The sequence below is a fragment of the Delphinus delphis genome, chromosome 8, assembly GCF_949987515.2.
Source record: "Delphinus delphis chromosome 8, mDelDel1.2, whole genome shotgun sequence".
Classification (NCBI taxonomy): domain Eukaryota; kingdom Metazoa; phylum Chordata; class Mammalia; order Artiodactyla; family Delphinidae; genus Delphinus; species Delphinus delphis.
In genome coordinates this window covers 96,848,299-96,866,114 of record NC_082690.1, presented here as the reverse complement: position 1 = coordinate 96,866,114, position 17,816 = coordinate 96,848,299, and the positions used below count along the sequence as shown (strand labels likewise).

Sequence of the window (17,816 nt, the reverse complement as noted above, 5' to 3'; positions counted from 1 at the left end):
CCAACCATTTTACAATTGTATTAAAAATAACCTATCGGGCTTCCCTGGTGGCGCAGTGGTTGAGAGTCCGCCTGCCGATGCACGGGACACGGGTTCATGCCCCGGTCCAGGAAGATCCCACATGCCGCGCAGCTGCTGGGCCCATGAGCCATGGCCGCTGAGCCTGTGCTCCGCAACGGGAGAGGCCACAACTGTGAGAGGCCCTCATACCACATTAAAAAAAAAAAACAAAAAACCTATCAACTATGCTCCGATATAAAATAAAAATTAAAAAATAAATAAATAAAAATAACCAAGTACCTAACGGTCAGCAGAGGGTCCGCTGTTCTAAGAGGAGTCTGACTGACTTTTCAGGCAAGACTTTCGTATAGCCAGATACACAGTTGCACACCCCGTATGAATTGTTTCCACCTTCTTCCCTCTTGGTGTCTCTGATTATGTTGTGCTCTGATATTTTGCCATCAATTGCTCGTTGCACAGAGACATTGAGGGATATGTTAATGTTTTGTAAGATGTTTGTCTGGTAAAAGGCTTTACTTTGAGCCCTGTGAATTGTTTATGCTGGATGATGATAAAATAAGGCTGATCCACACAACAGGCACTGTGAGCTCTTTCTGTAGCATGTCTGTTTTTTTTCCTGAGGTTAGCCTTTTAGCAGTGCCACCTTGCCTTGGTCTGCCCCACAGCAGGAGCAGGAATTGCCTGCCAGTCTCTTCTGGCAACTGCATCATGTGCTGTAAGTGCACCCCTAGAACTAGGGGCCCCTGCAGGGATCAGATGAGTGCCTATCGTTGGATAACTTAAGCGATAATTGCCAGTGTGTGAAATGGGGAGGCTTGGATGCCTCTGCTTTAAAGCAGAGATGTCAATTTGAGAATCATAATAGAAGTGTCGTTTCAGAACACACAATTATTTTTTACAAAGAATAAGGGCTTGTCATCTCCCAGCCCTGGCATGCGCCAAGGCAGAGATCTGGGGCTTGCCGAGCAAGATGCAGAAATGAAGGCAATATTGTATCCAAGTTTCTTTGGCCTCCCACCTCTTCATTCCCCTGAAAACATTGCCCTCTTTCCCCTGTGAGGTCTCTTTCGGCAATAAGCTGTCCAGGAGCATCAGTGGTAGTTTCCCAGGCAAGTAGCCAGCCTCTGACTTTATGACTTAACAAGCCTCCTAGGGACCAGGCTGCACTGCATTTATCAGGACAACTATGTCAGCACTTTAACCTGAAGGGCTTAAGTGACCGAAGGGATGAAGAGTGATGTAAGCAGTTTCTGAAAAACTAGTTCCTTCAGGAATTTCAGTGTGAGTTTTTGGACATCTAGAAACCTTGTCTGAAAGTCACAGGGTCAGTGAGGGGCAATCAGATATGTCTTCTTGCTTATTTTTCCAAGTCTACTTAGGCCTGCTGATTTATTCACTTAGATATTTATTGGTCTCCTATTATGTGTTAATTAGGATGTGCGTTTAAATGGGGATAAAAAGATGACTTGGACCCAGTACTTGCTTTCATGTAGCTTGTAGTCCAGTAGCAGAGAGAAGACGACATACTTACAAGGAACTGCAGTACAGGTGACTTGGGAGAAGGCCTTTTAAGAGAGGATTCAGATGCTACGGGGTGTGGGGGAAGAAAGGGTGAACGTCTGGCTAGAGGAATCAGGTATTTGAGCTTTGAAGGACTTTTACAGACAGAGATAGGGAAGAACTTTCCAGAAAGAAGAAATGGCCAAGCTAAAGACAGAGGTGAAACAGTGAGGGTGTGTTTAGTTTAGCTAGAGCAATAGTTCTCAAAGTGTGGCCTGGGATCCCTGAAGTCAAAACTATGTTTATAATACTGAGATGTTCTTTGTCTTTTTCACTCTCTTGCATGAGGGTTCAGTGGAGTTTTCTAGACACTACATGATGTGTAATGAGGTTATCACTCTGATGGCCAATGGAATGTGTACTTGTGTATTAAATTTTTCTCAGTTTTAATTTCAAATATAGTACATATTAATAGATAAAACTCATATAAACCAAAACTCTTTGGGGTCATTAATAATTTTTTTAAAAATTTTATTTATTTATTTTTGGCTGCATTGGGTCTTCATTGCTGCACACAGGCTTTCTGTAGTTGCAGCGAGCGGGGGCTACTCTTCGTTGTGGTGCGTGGGCTTCTCATTGTCGTGGCTTCTCTTGTTGTGGTTGTGTAGCACAGGCGCTAGGTGCGCGGGCTCAGTAATTGTGGCTCTTGGGCTCTAGAGCGCAGGTTCAGTAGTTGTGGCGCACGGGCCTAGTTGCTGTGCAGCATGTGGGGTATTCCTGGGCCAGGGCTCGAACCCCTGTCCCCTGCATTGGCAGGTGGATTCTTAACCACTGCGCCACCAGGGAAGCCCCATCAATACTTTTTTTTTTTTTTTTTTGCGGTACACGGGCCTCTCACTGTTGTGGCCTCTCCCGTTGCAGAGCACAGGCTCCGGACGCGCAGGCCCAGCGGCCATGGCTCATGGGCCCAGCCGCTCCGCGGCACGTGGGATCTTCCCGGACTGGGGCACGAACCCGTGTCCCCTGCATCGGCAGGCGGACTCTCAACCACTGCACCACTAGGGAAGCCCACCATCAATACTTTTTAAGATTGTTAAAGGAACTCTGAGACCAAAAAGTTTGAAAACGATTGCACCAGAGCATATAGTATGTTCAGAAGGAATGAGAGGGCTTCCCTGGTGGTGCAGTGGTTGAGAGTCCGCCTGGCGATGCAGGGGACACGGGTTCGCGCCCCGGTCCGGGAAGGTCCCACATGCTGCGGAGTGGCTGGGCCCGTGAGCCATGGCCGCTGAGCCTGCGCGTCTGGAGCCTGTGCTCCGCAGCGGGAGAGGCCACAACAGTGAGAGGCCCGCATACTGAAAAAACAAAAAAACAAAAACAAAACAGAAGGAATGAGAAATTTGGCTTCAAGGCTTTGGGTGTCAAGGTGAGGAATTTGGATATTATTTCCTAGGTGGAAGGGAGTTATTCCTTTGGGTTTGGCTTCCCTGAACTCAACTAGCAGATGTCACCCAGACATCAGAGCCAGACTGGGAAATTACTCTTCAGGCATGGGGCACCAGCATCTTAGCTTCTAAGAGCAACTTTCCTTATCAGTATATATAGGTCACAGTTTTAGCAATTGATTGTTTCCAGTGATTGGAGAAGGTCTGTACTTGTTTGTTGGCTTTAGTTTGTTGATTTTCTCTGTGATTTGACAATTAGTTAAAAGAATATCTTTAGGATATAGTTGTTTATTAAGGAAGAGTTGTCACTGGCTTATTTATTTGTCTAGACTGGTACCCAAACTTTCTCCTTCTCCACCCCGATACCCATTGAATTTGAAACAAAGATTCTTTTCTTTTTTTTTTTTCCAGCCGCACTGTGCGGCTTGTGGGGGTCTTAGTTCCCGGCCAGGGATGGAACTCATGCCCCCTGCAGTGGAAGCGCAGAGTCCTAACCACCGGACCACCAGGGAATTCCCCAAAGGTTCTTTTCTTTTGGGTAACCCATCTCATCTGCCCTGACAACTTTATTCTTTTCCAGAGCTTTCTTCTACTACTATTTTTTATTGTTTTCCTAGTCATCAAAGGGTACAGCTGATATAGGGAACTGTTGTACATATTCAGAGTATTAATTAGGGAAGGAAGAAATAGTTGTATTCATTTAAAATATTAGGAATTTTACAGCTTGGATTGTATATTGACTTATATTTTAGTAGGGCTTAATATTAATTTTTGATAACTTATTCTAGTGTGTAATACTTTGATTTCAAGCTTTTCTGTTACATTCCTTAGTGACTCCACCTTATCTTTCAAGGGATTTTATGTAAGCAAATGTTTTAGAGCACGGGTGGGCAGATTTTTTTCTGTAATGGGCCAGGTAGTAAATATTTCAGTCCTTTCCCTATTAGGTCTACTCAACTCTGCCTTCCTAGCTCCAAAGCAGCCACAAACGATATTCTTTTTAATTAAAAAAAATTTTTTTAAATTTATTTTTGGCCGCGTTGGGTCTTTGTTGCCACACACGGGCTTTCTCTAGTTGTGGTGAGCGGGGGGCTACTCTTCGTTACGGTGCGTGGACTTCTCATTGCGGTGGCTTCTCTGTTGCAGAGCACAGGCTCTAGGCACGCGGCTTCAGTAGTTGGAGCAGGCAGGCTCAGTAGTTGCAGCACGTGAGCCCTAGAGCATGCCGACTTTAGTAGTTGCAGCACGTGGGCTCAGTAGTTGCGGTGCGCGGGCTCTAAGGCACGTGGGGTCAGTACTTGTGGTGTACGGGCTTAGTTGCTCCATGGCATGTGGGATCTTCCCGGACCAGGGATCGAACCTGTGTCCCCTGCTTTGGCAGGCAGGTTCTTAACCACTTCGCCACCAGGGAAGTCCTCACAGACAATATTTAAATGGGTGGTTGTGGCTGTGTTTGGATAAAACTTTATTTATAAAAACAGGCAGCTGGCCCAGTGCCTGTAGTTTGTCAAACCTGCTTTTTAGAGGCAACTTGCTATTTGAAGAAACTCTTTTTAAGAAGTGAGTAATTCTTTTGAAAATGAGTAGTTTTCTCTTTAGTTTTCAGTGGTTTACTTTTAGATTTTGTATATTGGATGTTTTAAATTTTGAAATAATTTCAGACTTGCAGAAAAGTGGCAAAAATAGTGCAAAGAATTCCCATATACTCTTCACCCACATTCCGTAAATATTAACATTTTACCACATTTGCTGTATCATTTTCTCTCTTTTGCTCTACCTGTATGTGAATATAGTTATGCCTTTATTTATAGTTTTTGTATTTTATATATTTGTGATTATTATATTCTATTAAATATTGAATTTTCTTAAAGTAGTGTATAGTTTGATAGAACAGTGGCCTTTAGACTTAAAAAAGAACAACCTCTGTTAGTAAAAGGCTTTTGAGCAACCTGTGTGTGTGTGCGTGTGTGTGTGTGTGGCATTATGGTTATACATTTTAAATCAAAAGTTCTAATATTTTCTTCCTGTTCTCCAGTGGATCAAAAGAGCAGAACCCCTGACGTACCTCACTTGAACACCACTAGTTTAGAGAATAAACCCGGCAAACTTGTAAAGAAAGGTTTTTTTTTCTCTGTCAGAGCTTCAATGACTCTTTAAAACATTTCTAAATAACAGGTCAGAATGAAATGGTAGCTTCAAGCTTGAACAAGCTTGTCTGAGCCCATCCTAAGTCCTACCTGACTTCATATTACTCAACCAGTTGATTGATCATTGTCAAGTGAAATTTGTGGTGGCCAGAGCAGAAAGCGCTCAGCTGCCATTCCATTCCTTTTTCTTGTGTCATTTCCCCATCTATGGCTTTTTGTAGGAGGCTAACTGTGAGAGAGAAAGATCTTTCTTTGAGTTTCCTAGGAGTGGTGGTGATATTTACTCGTTATTTCTTTATTCAACACCAATTGGCGAAGTGTTTTTTTTTTGCTGTACGCGGGCCTCGCACTGTTGTGGCCTCTCCCGCTGCGGAGCACAGGCTCCAGACGCGCAGGCTCAGCGGCCATGGCTCACGGGCCCAGCCGCTCCGCGGCATGTGGGATCTTCCCGGACCGGGGCACGAACCCGTGTCCCCTGCATCGGCAGGCGGACTCTCAACCACTGCGCCACCAGGGAAGCCCCTGGAGAAGTGTTTTTTAATCCCTCAGATAGTGTTTGTGTTGTAACTGTAGAGAGCTTGATGTTTCATCAGTGATACGTGTATGGGGGTGCTATTCACAGTAATTGGCTCTCCTGATTTTGTGTATTAGCAGTTAACATGCCATATGTGTATGACTTGCTAGTCCACTGTATTGCCTGAGGAGCAAATGGTGCCAACAGATTCTAGTAAGTAGGCACAGGGGATATATATATGTTCCAAAAGAACCTCATCAGGGACTCCCCAGAGACAAAACTAAACATTTTGGTATAACTGTTTTAAGACGCCTTCCTAAGGTAAGAATTTAGGGTGGGAAGTAGAGTTTGCGGGATTATAAAATGGAATCATTAAAATTGAAATTGTCTAAACCAAGCTCTTCTGGTTCAAGAATCTCCTTCACAGCATCTCTAAAAAGTCATCTCATTTCTTTGAGTACTGTCACTGCCTTGGCAGAGTAGTGGGTAATATTGGCCTCCTAATTTGGCAGGGTCATTTTTCAGGCAGAAGTACTTAAGAAGGATATATGTTGGTCACTCTGGAGGATGCCTCTTGTCAAAGGGCCTCTGCTTATTAAGCAGACATTTGGAGGGTAACACGACAGGGCTCAATGAAATTCAAGACTCATTCCAGAACCCGCTGGGGTAGAAGAAGCTTCTGGGTGTTCCAGGGCAGTCAGCTGCTCTCAGATCTTGCTTCTGTTCTTCAGTTCCCGCCTAATTCCTATAGGACAAATTTATTAGTAGTGGATATATGATGGCCTAAATTGATACTCTTCTCAAAATTTCGCTACTCTTCTTTCTCCAGTCTGTGTACCTCTCACTATCCCTTCCTCTCACAAATAGTCTGTATTTCAAGATTCAAAGACATGCCATTATTTTATGTGCTCCTATGAAAGAAAAAAATCCTGCCAGTTAAACTGCGTCACACAATTATAAAATGTATCCTAATTTCAGACACATTAAAACGTTGGGGGGGAAAGCGTGTCTTAGAATTGATGAAACACAGCATTTCTGCTGCTGTAAACTGGTATCATTGAAGATTCAGGTTTTCAACCAGAGAGAAGTTGTTTTATGGCTTTCTTCTCTTCCTCATTGGTTTCATTGTATTCACTCCCTTCAGTGGTAGGACTATTTAACTTGTCCTAAGTGTGGGGATTATAAGCCTTGTCTAGATCCAAAACATCACGTAACAGTTATTTTCCTGGGTGGGAAAGGTAGCAAGCCAGGTTGACAGGGCCTCTGTTGTATCTCTTTCCCAGGCTGTTAGGGAAAATGCTTCGGTGAGCCAGTCGCTGGGATAAAGTGACTGCACATGACTATACCTAAAGCCAGCTGGTTTTAATAAGAGTGAATTGAATTAACTCAATTGGAAAAGATTGGTAGCTGCTGTCCTTATCCTGCAGATCTGCTTTAAAGAAGAGTCCAGCAGGGAGCTGGAGACCTGCTCCTGGTAGAGCCAGGCAAAATGCTGCTGGAGAGGAACAACATGCATTTCTTTCTGAGTCCACTTCCTTTGAAATGTCTTCTATGGCAGGAGCTTGATTGGCTGCCAAGGCACATTTGAGTTGGGAAGCAGTGTGGCAGACATGGCAAACTGGGGGGCCCCGAGCCATGTTTGTCAGATGAGTTGGGAAGCAGTGTGGCAGACATGGCAAACTGGGGGACCCCGAGCCATGTTTGTCAGATGTTTGTCAAACTGGCCCTTCCTGTACGAAAAGGAAAAAAATGTTTTAGCTAAAATGTAACAGGAGATTTCATGCAAAAGTTCAGCTTTTTGGCTTCCCTTAAATAAATGGGAAGATCCAGTGTTACTGGACCTGCATTCTAGTTGGGACTCACACTGGATACATGTACATAGTGGTTTGAAGCATTTTGGAGTTGACAGGCCTTCACTGGAGTCCTGGTGCTATCACTTGGTAGCTGTGTGCTGCAGTGCAAAACACTTAACTTCTAGGCCCATTGATCTCATGTATGTATAGTAATGCTCACCTTTCCAGGCTGTGGTGAGGTTTAAATAAAGAACTACATGTGAAGTGCTTAGTATTTGCCTGGCGCTAAAAAAGTGCTCAATAAAATATGTGTGTAACACATATGATCATTGAATTGACAGTTGGGCTAGATTATATAATTAGAGATTTTTATCAGTTGTTAAGAGAGCCGTAGGAGTACTCACAGAAAGGGTGTGGGCAGAGCAGAATGTGTAGAAGATAAGGGGCTGTGGATTAGGATGACATGCAGGAACTGAACACCAAGGTAAATGTTGGCACTACGTGATAGTCTCTTGGTATGCCTCATTTTCCTCTCCCATGTTGATCCCAACCTCCTGTTTGTCTACCGGAGGTACTGGAAATAGAAATAAGATCATGTCTCTACTGCACTGACAGAAGAGCAGTATTCACCATGATACAATGGCCATATCCAGTGTGGGAGCTCTGGAGCTCTTCATTTACTTATACCTCTAAGTGCTTATAGGAAGGGTGTGATCCCAGATAAGAGGTGTTAGCTAGCTGCAAAGGGGGATGTTATTTATCTCTCCCCCCATTTTTCCTTATGAATGACCTCTGAGTTGGTAATTGACAGGGATTATTGCCATTTTTTTAATCTCTGCTAGGAGGCTGCTGGAGTCTTCCCTCATTTCATTATCCCGTTATGATGGAGCAGGATCCAGAGAGCACCCAATTTACCCAGACCCAGCGAGGTAAGGCCGAAGTGAGAAATGGCACTAGGTGGGGGGGAGGGACTGCCCTTGGGGTTGCCAAGCTGTTGGAAGCCCCATTCTGTGCCTCTCTGGTCCTGGTGCTCTTTTACTCTTCAGTTACAGTTTTGAGACAGGTGGTTCAGGTGATTGGGAAGTATTACAGGTAAGTGAACAGAGCCTCTGGTGACAGAGGGTTATGACTGAGCCCTTGTCCTTTGGGGCTCATTTTTGTAAGTGGGACACTAGAGGAGGGACCTGAGGAGGTCATTGGCAGAGTCACAGGATATTTCTTTTCTGCTCATCAGAGAGGCTGTTGCCATTCAGATGGACAGCCAAAAGGGAAACAAAAGTTTTTTTATTAATAGGGAAATCACTTACAAATTAAAAGCAAACAATTCTCTCTCATTTGAGAGAAAATTTAGAACATCAAAAGGCGGAAATCAAGTTCATTCAGATGTTGAAGTTTTGGAGACTATATGACGGAAGAGATGACTGACAAAAGGGTAACTGAATAAAACAAGTTGACATATTATTAAAGTGCTTGCCTTACCCCCATTAGAAGACATTTGAAAAGTTCTTGAAGAGATAAAAAGAAAAAAAGAATTCAGATGAGTTTAAGGCCCACCTTTACCTTATACTGGTAACTCAGGACTGAGGATGGGGTGTTGAATTGATATATAACATTTATTTATAGTGAGCAGCCCTTTGGGGTTGTCACAGCAGGACTTAATAATTCTGTTAATGATCCGAAAGGGGGATAACCTGCACATTCTGTAGCAACAGCAGACCGCACATTGTGAGGCTTTGCCAAAAGAAGAGGGTAATTTATAACGGTGGGGTTGAAGTTAACACTGTAGGTCAGAAAAGACTAAATGAGCTTTGCTGTAGATTAAGAATTTCAAGTCCAAGGTTTTTGTTTCCAAGGTTATTGAGTGATTTTGTTGTTACTACAGTTATGTCATGATACTGAGCATTCTTTCTGAGATACTAGTGAAAAGATTCCCTGTTATCCTCTTACTTCCTTTTCCGTACCCCAGAAATGGCAGATCAGAGAACATGGGGATTGATGACTTTAAAACAGGTAGGCAACTTAGATGATGACTGAAACAAGGAAGTTTATGTTAGTCTCTAGTCATATTTGAAAGTAGCAAGCCCTAAATAAGAGAAGGAAATATTTTGCATGAATCAAATTCTTTGAAACCCTGAGAGAACTTCTTGCTGTGAAACAGTTTCTTTTAGGACAGTAATGGGAATCTCATCCCCAGAATTTTTAACCTGACAAAGTTTAACGGTGACTCTTAAAGACCATTATTTGTCCTCCTTTCATGTAATAAGTTTGTTATTTATTCCCACTCAGATCTCTTTATCACAGAAAGGCCAAACTTTGTGGTGGTGTTATTTTTACATTTTCCCTTTAAACACAAAAAAGGGTTTTTTGGAGGGGGAAGTATTCTTCCTTGAAGAAAACTTGAGGAGTTATTTAAAATATTCACTTGGAACACTTTTAGAGTTTGATAATTATCCACTCTTCAGTAGGAGGATGATTGTTACCTCATTACTGGTTGTTTAATTTCTTTTTCCTCTTAGATTTCACCCTGCATAATCTGTATAGGTCAAAGCCTTTATGAGACATGTCAGCATTCAGATCCTTAGCTTCCCTCTGGATATCTACAAAGATGAGGCTATGATGTACTTGTACTTAATAATTGTGAATCCATTTTTCTTTACCATTGATGCACAGTTATGTAGTTTAGGGAATTCCTGTCCAACGGTGAAATTAAACAATTGAGGTTACCTAGTGCTGAATTTTTTTTTTTTTTTTGCGGTATGTGGGCCTCTCACTGCTGTGGCCTCTCCCATTGCGGAGCACAGGCTCCGGACGCGCAGGCTCAGCGGCCATGGCTCACGGGCCCAGCCGCTCCGCGGCATGTGGGATCTTCCCAGACCGGGGCACGAACCCGCGTCCCCTGCATCGGCAGGCGGACTCTCAACCACTGCGCCACCAGGGAAGCCCCCTAGTGCTGAATTTTTACCCCTACATAAAAGGACAATCTTTATTTATTATTGTCAGCATCAACATTATTTCTACCTCTATCACCGTAATATAATTTTTCCATTAGTTAAGGTAGGCTATCAACACAGTAATGAGTGTATTTATGGTCACTTTTCAAAATCTTTTCTAAAAAAAGAATCTTCATTCTCCTCTTAAAACTTTTTTTTAACATTCTTTTCTACTCTGACTGACTTGAGAATTTAACCAACAACAATTGATTTCTACTGGAAGATTTCTGTATATTTGGTAGCTATAGGAACAACTCAAGAGTATTGGCTTCTGTCTGTTGAAAATTTAGGGTTCTTGATTCATCCTTGCCAAATGCATGGGAACAGGTGCCCAAAGAGACAGTGAAAGTTCCACAAGTTGAAACTTCAAATCTTATTCTCTGATGATCTTGGCCAAGGCCTCTGTACGTCCCATGCCCACCTACTGTCTAAAGATAATTTGGATTCAGAGGTGCCAAATGCAGCATATTGTTCCATAACACAGACTTTTGAGTTCCAAAGATTGTCACCTGGCCTGCTTGGAAATTCTGCTTGATGGTTGGCCAGAAGGACACCACCTCTGATGACAGGCATTTCAGAGGCAGCCCTGTTTCGTGAGGCAGTTGACTGCAGGATCTCCTTTGGTCTGAGTGAGTAGATTTACCGAGGATTTACCTAGAGGCTTACTTTGTCCAGGGGTAATGAAAGGTCAGGCAGCAAGATGTTTGTACTTTTCCTACCATTTGGATGTAAGTATTTCCATTTCCATTCTCAATCAGTTTTTCCAGATTTCCATTAAAAAAAAAAGTTGCATGCTTTTTTTCCTTCTATATTCAAACATTATAGAAGTTAAGGTCCCTAGGAATCCTTATCAGGATTGTTATGTTTCATTTTTTTGTTCTAATTACAGAAATAAATATTTTTATATACATATTAGTATATACATACCATTCTTTAATTTTTCCCCCACTTAAAATTTTATTTTAGAGGGCTTTCATTGTGCATATATAGGGATATTCTTTTCAATTGTTATATAATGTTTCTTTGTATAGATGTAATTTATTTAATCTGTTGGTGGACATTTGGGGTGTTTCCCAGTTTTTCACTAGTGCCAGCATATATATATATCTCTTCGTATCCTGGTGTATTTCTGTAGGATAAAATTAATAGTGGAATTGTTGAATCAAAGTTGGCAGGTTTTAGGTCTTGGGCAGGTTTTAAGTCTTGGAATTTCTTAGTAATCCACTTAATATTATATATAAAACATTTTTCTGTTACTGTTCTTCTCTCACTTTCTCAGTTCACAGCCTCAAATTATATGCGTTGTGAAAGATGGAGGAAAAACTTGAGAAAGAAGGGAATGTGCAAATTGTATAGGACAGTAGACATTTTCATGGAGTATGAAGACAGTGAACCATAGCTGGAAGAATATAGACCTTTTACTAATTTAAAGTAAATTAAGTCTTTTAAGACTAATTACTGAGAACAGCCATTGTAAGGGAGAAGAAGAGTGACTGTTGTCTTCTGTGTTGCTCAGTGCCCACGTAGCCTATGATGCTCTGTCATAAGAAATAGAAAAAAGCTGTTGTTTTCTTTTAGATTTTCTGTTCTCTTGAGTATATTTTACTCTCAGTCTCTATCCTGAATATTTTCTCTGTGTTAAAATATCTGGATAATCTGTAAAGGAGAGATAAGAAGTTCAAAGAAGTACTCTTAAGGAGCTAGGACAAATCTGGAGCTACAAGTATTTGTTGGAGAAGAAAGGAGTCCTGGTGAAGGTGATGCCTGAAGATGCCTTCTTTAGTCATCTCGGGTTCACCATCTCTTGGCCTGTTTTCTCATCTATAAAATGAAAGAAGCTGTGGTCCCTTTCATTTCTTATATTTTGAATATGGATGATTAAGGAAAATCTGCGAATCTATATAAAGGGCACACCCTGAGAAGTTAAAAGAGGTCCCTTAAGAAACTAAAAGAAAGGTCCAGTGTTAAACTCTTGGAAGGGGCAGCTGTTGATCAGATGATGACTGATTAAACAGCTGTTTGCCTTATCTCAGAACAGAAACACTGGTGGTAGTCTGATAAGCATATTGTGCAGTACAAATCTCCTGGTGAGTTAAATGCCGTTTATTTTTCATGTCTCCAGAGTTCGCCTCAGCAGGGAGATGTGATGGGAGAGCTGGATTTACTATCTTTCACAGTATTCCCCACATTAGTGCTAGTTTGTGTTTGTTCATCTCTGTTTCTCTCAGATTATCTCCTGCTGCATACTATGCCCAGAGGATGATCCAGTATCTCTCACGGAGAGACAGTATCCGCCAGCGTTCTATGCGCTACCAACAGAACCGCCTCCGTTCTTCCACCTCCTCCTCTTCCTCAGACAACCAGGGTCCATCAGTAGAGGGAACCGACTTGGAATTTGAGGACTTTGAGTAAGTATATATTCAACTTGCTTTCTTACCCCTCCTCCCGAGCTGTGAGTGCTTCCAAGTTGGCCACTGTCTGAGCAATAGTGGTTTGACATTCTTGCTTCAAACCCCTAAGTTATTATTTATGAGAAATAGGATGGGGTGAGGGACAGAGGGTTAAAATGCCCAGGGCGCTCCCACCTCTGGTAGTTGCATTGCTGATTCCCTGAAGCCTCTGGGAAGAGACAGCCCATTGGGCCCCAGGCCAGGCTGGGAGAAAATGGCCGCTGCTCTTTAGGCAACTTTTTAATTTCCCATTTGCATAAACAGTGACTGTGGAAGTGCTTCATGTGGACTGTCTTCATAACATCAGGGAGGCAGGAGGGTTGGTGTTTTTTCTCTTAAGCAGAGTAGATACAGAGATTAACAACAAAGACAATACTCGGATTTCCCTAGGAGACAGATTCTCTCAGTACCCTTAATCACGCTGCTTCTCTGAGGTCCTACTCCCTTGTCCCTAAACGTTCTCAGTCTCCCTGTACCCCCAGTAAGGATCCTTTGGAAGTTGCCTGTCAGATTAATGTGGGGGTTGAGAGGTGATTCCTTGCTCTGCTAGTCTCTTTGAGCGGTCGGCTGGGGTACGGGGGTGAGCTAAAGGAGCAGCGTCAGCCCCAGGCTCCAAGGTCAAGCTCCCCAATCTTCCTGCTGGGTTTTACATTCTCTGACCTGCTGCTCCTGACCTTTCTAGCCATGCATTGTGTTTCTTTCCATCTTGAAACTGAGCTTTCCTGGCTTGTACCAAATTGGACATTTGGCTCTTGCTTTGATTCCTATATTTCGATATTCTCAAAACATGCAGAATAAGAGGGAAGGGTGGTTAAACATTTTTCTTTCCCCATCTTTTTTGCTGGCAGTACTGGAATAGGACAGCCTGTCAGTCATCTTCCTTTTTTTTCCCCCTTCATCTTGACATAGCCTGGTCAGGTCTGGGATCTTAAGAGCTCCTGCCTCCCTTCCACCTTCCTCTTTCGTGAGCTGAATGAATAGTTCCCCAGGAGCCATCTTGCAGTGGAGCTTTATGAAGTGTTTGAGAAATATCTTTGTCAGAGAGGACCAAGAAGGTGGGAATACCCTTCGTACCAATTGACCTTCCCGATACAATCCTTAAACACACTGACCAGTTGTGTACTGGGAAGCAGAAGGAACACTCAGTGGGAGGCTCATTCGTCTGAGGAAGAGGTAAATGTGAAAGAAATGCAAGGTTGCCCTCAAACAGCTGTGCTGTGGCAAACGGAGCAGGGGTGGTGGGAGAAGGGCCCAGCTGCTCTGTGACTCTCAGATGTGTCCTTCTGCCTTAAGTCCCCGCTGGGGGAAGATGGATGTGGGCACAGCAGTGAAGGGAGAGTCTCCACTCCTTTAGCCAGGCAGACACCTGTAGGGAAATATGTTCCCCTGTAGAAATGATTATTTTTCCAGCACCGGGGTCTATTCAGGGAAGCAGTTTCAACGCACAGTGCCAAGGCTGCTGGGACTTAGTGCTGCTGAAAAGCCTCGGTAATCCCGTGGAGCTCTGGGAGTCAGCGCAGATTGCATAGCCCTCTCTCCACGCATGTTTGGAAGGCTGTTATCTCTTCGCAGTGGTGAAACGTGGGGCTCATGCCTTTGAGCTGTATCTTGCCTCGTGACTTGTCCTTCACAGTGGAGTTCTGGGTTAGTTTAAAATGTTCTGTTCTCATCTTACCTTCTCTTTCTTCTGTTACCACCTCCTCCCTTTCCCCTTCCTTCCCCCTTGATTTTCCTGTGTCAGACTGCCTCCTCCCTGTGCTCCCCACAGCCCACCTGTGCTCTTGCCTCCCCCTGGCTTCAGCGCAGCCTGAATTTACATCACCCTCTTCACCTTTCATGCACTGACTTACCATTGTATTGCTCCCTGGTTAGTAACAATGGGCTGGTTTCTCTAAAGCCCCTCCGAAAGTCCCTCCCCTTGGTGTTTGCCTTTCTTGTGGGGCTGAAGCAGACTATAAACTTGTTTTTAATAGCAACTGTGGATTAGTCACCTCAATATTAGCAGTCCAGGTCTTCTAGTGAAGGATGTTGCCGGCTGGTTGATGCTGAGTTACCGTCTGTTCATTCTTTCTCTGTCTCTTTCCCCGCCCTCCTCCCCCTACTGTAAACCGAGGGCTGCTTGTGGTTGTGCCTCTTCTCTTAATTTCTAGGTACTCTGAGGAGAGAGAAAGTGAGAAATTAGGGAATGTACCAGCCCATTTTAATTTCTCTGCCCGAATCCTTTTCCTCAGCTTTGATAACTAGAAAGAAAGTTACAGGCTTATACAGTCATAATTTATAGTTCTTTCAAGTACAGAGAAGCAGATTAAGTTAGATATGGCCTGGAATCCTAACACTTAGGGTACCATTAAGAGAGACTGTTCTTCTTCTGGGTTTCCTCACCTTCACAGCACAGCATGGTCTTGCCTTTGCCACCCCACTCCAACCTCTTCACTCTCCTTCCATTTGCTAAGTCACAGATCATTTTGTCATTCTCTAGCTTGTCCCATCCAGGTGTATAGTGGCCTCAGAAAACAAAAGGGAGACATTACGCAGATCCCATCTTTTTTGGTTCTCTTTCATCATCCATTGAATGAAAGGTATCAGCTATCACATTTTTCATGTATACTAATTTATAACATACACAACATTTGTAGTATATATAAATATACTAATATACATATGTCTTTTAAAATCTTGTTTACTCCTTATAATAACCCAGTGAGATAGTTGTTCATTTCATTGTGTTTTTTAAAATAAGGATACAGAAGCTTGACCAAAGTCAGACATGTCTAAGATTAGAGATCAGGAGCAAGCATGTTTAGTGTCTGACGTTAGTGTCCTGCAGATTTAAAAACCTTTAAAAATGATGTACAACCATATTTGAGCCCTTGCTCCATGAGCTTGCTGTGCAGCAAGACTATCTAGATTTATCGCTAGGGAAGATAGGTTTGAAGGTTGGTCAACATCAGGTTAAACTTTCTATTCTTTTGTGGTCTGGATTAATGACCATCTTCCCAGGCAGGCATCTTCTCCTGTCATTTGTCTCTGTCTGCAGCAAGGATTGAGACTTCAGGGTCCCTGTGTTTATCAAAATGCACAAACAGGACATCCAGAAACCTGCTGTCAGGTGGTCTGTCCTGAAGCCCTCAGCATCTGTCTTTGCGTAAAGATGTTCACAAGCAGGGTAAAGGTGTGGCTGCCCTGACCCTGCTGTCTGCCTCCTTCTGAGCTCAGACCACCTGCTAGAATGTAGACGGCAAATAAGCATAATGAAAACTCAAATTTTTATTTTCACCATCCCTTCGGAAAGAGGGAGGGAGGCTTTTATGAAGCCCAGGTTGAGTGCTGTGTTCCCGTAGTTTCTAAGGCCAGCAAAAGAGGTGGTACCTGTGACTTTATGACTGTTGTTCAAGCTACCCTCACCCCCCCTCCTCATTTTATCTGTTATTCTAAATGTAATTATAATCCTAGAATCATCTCCAGTTCATCTTCTTGCCTCATTTTTTACCTGCTTTGCCTTCCAAGGCAAGGATACCCTGAGCTAATGACAGAACTGGAGAAGCTTCAGATTAGATCAGTCACAAATATCTCCAACACTGCGTAATTATATTCAACTTCTTTTTTTTTTTTTTTTAATTATTAATTTGGCTGCATCAGGTCTTAGTTGCGGCACACGGGATCTTTCTTTGCAGTGCGCAGGCTCTTTGTTGCAGCACACAGGCTTTTCTCTAGTTGTGGTGTGTGGGCTCTTAGAGCGTGTGGGCTTAGCAGTTGCAGCGTGCAGGCTCTCTCGTGGTGTGTGGGCTCCAGAGAGTGCGGGCCTAGTTGCAGATCTTAGTTCCCCGACCAGGGATCGAACCCGTGTCCCCTGCATTGGAAAGCAGATTCTCAACCACTGGACCACCAAGGAAGTCCCTCAACTTCTTAAAAATTGTTGCCAGCACAGAGAGAACAAGTCCTTCATTCATAGTTGTGACACCAGTCTGTACTTGGGGAAAACGTCTCAGTGAGAATTCTAGTCTTTCAGCCTGGTCTTTCAGATGAAGTGTCTTGAAGTCAGTTACATTTGTTTTATTAACTCTTCTAATTTATCTCGTTGTATTTGGGTTCCTTTTACCCACAAATCCATATTGTGACCAAATATGCAAAACCGTTTCATTGTGAAATGAATGACAGTCATTTCTGGTTGCCCAAGATGGGTTCTGGTTCCTTAGTTTGGCATGATATGTTCTAGCAGTACCACATACACATGTGCGGAGGAGCCTCAACCAGAAGGCTTTCATGGGCCCCTTGCTAGACACCTTCTAGCAAGGAAGTCATTAAAAGGTCTTCTTGGTATATAATGTAGCTGAGGACAGTTCTGAAGGCTGTCACTCCGTTCTGCCATCTGACTGGGTGTGGCATAGAAGTTACTCGCCTTTATAGTTCAGAATTTAATATTCTTCATCTGCCCTTTTGCCACTACGGAAATTTAATTGAGTCACACAAAGAAAATATGTTAGAAACCCGATGATGTTACTCTTATCTGTCTATAGGTGAAATCCTGACAGCTTTGTGAGACTCATATACTTGTGTCAAGTTCTCATGGCTAGAAATTCCAGGAGAGTGAAGTCACATGTCCTTGGTAGTGTTTGCTTGCCCCTGCTCTCTCTTCTATGCCCCAAATTTCCAGGACTCCTATGGGAGTCAGTGACTACTAATAACAGATATGTTACTTATAGCCGAGAAAGGGAAGGGGCAGATCTTCAGAGCAAGAAGTCGTGTACTTCATTCTGAAATGGGGTTGCCTTTGTTTCTTCCTTTGACTTACAGACCATAATCTCTTTGATATTAGAAGTGCAAGAGAAACTATAAGGGAACACGCTGTAAAGTGACTGTTCTCTTTACAGACTGGAACCTGCCAAAGCAGTCAAGGATCAGGCAACCAGCTACAGTTATTGAGTGGTGGTATTGTATAGAAGTAGTTCTTAAAGT

At 43.1% G+C, this 17,816-nt stretch overlaps 1 protein-coding gene across 6 annotated transcripts in view; it reads left to right on the top strand.

The window, feature by feature from the left end:
• Window positions 1–17,816, top strand: part of AMBRA1 (autophagy and beclin 1 regulator 1) — a 175,362-nt gene that overhangs the window by 51,868 nt on the left and 105,678 nt on the right. For 4 of the 6 annotated variants that reach the window (XM_060018790.1, XM_060018789.1, XM_060018792.1 and 1 more), the window contains 2 exons: window positions 8,263–8,349; window positions 12,639–12,818. In XM_060018790.1, the coding sequence (XP_059874773.1) occupies window positions 8,263–8,349; window positions 12,639–12,818 (267 nt within the window). The remainder of the gene's footprint in view (window positions 1–8,262; window positions 8,350–12,638; window positions 12,819–17,816) is intronic. The other 2 variants (XM_060018793.1, XM_060018791.1) reach the window with 1 other exon arrangement.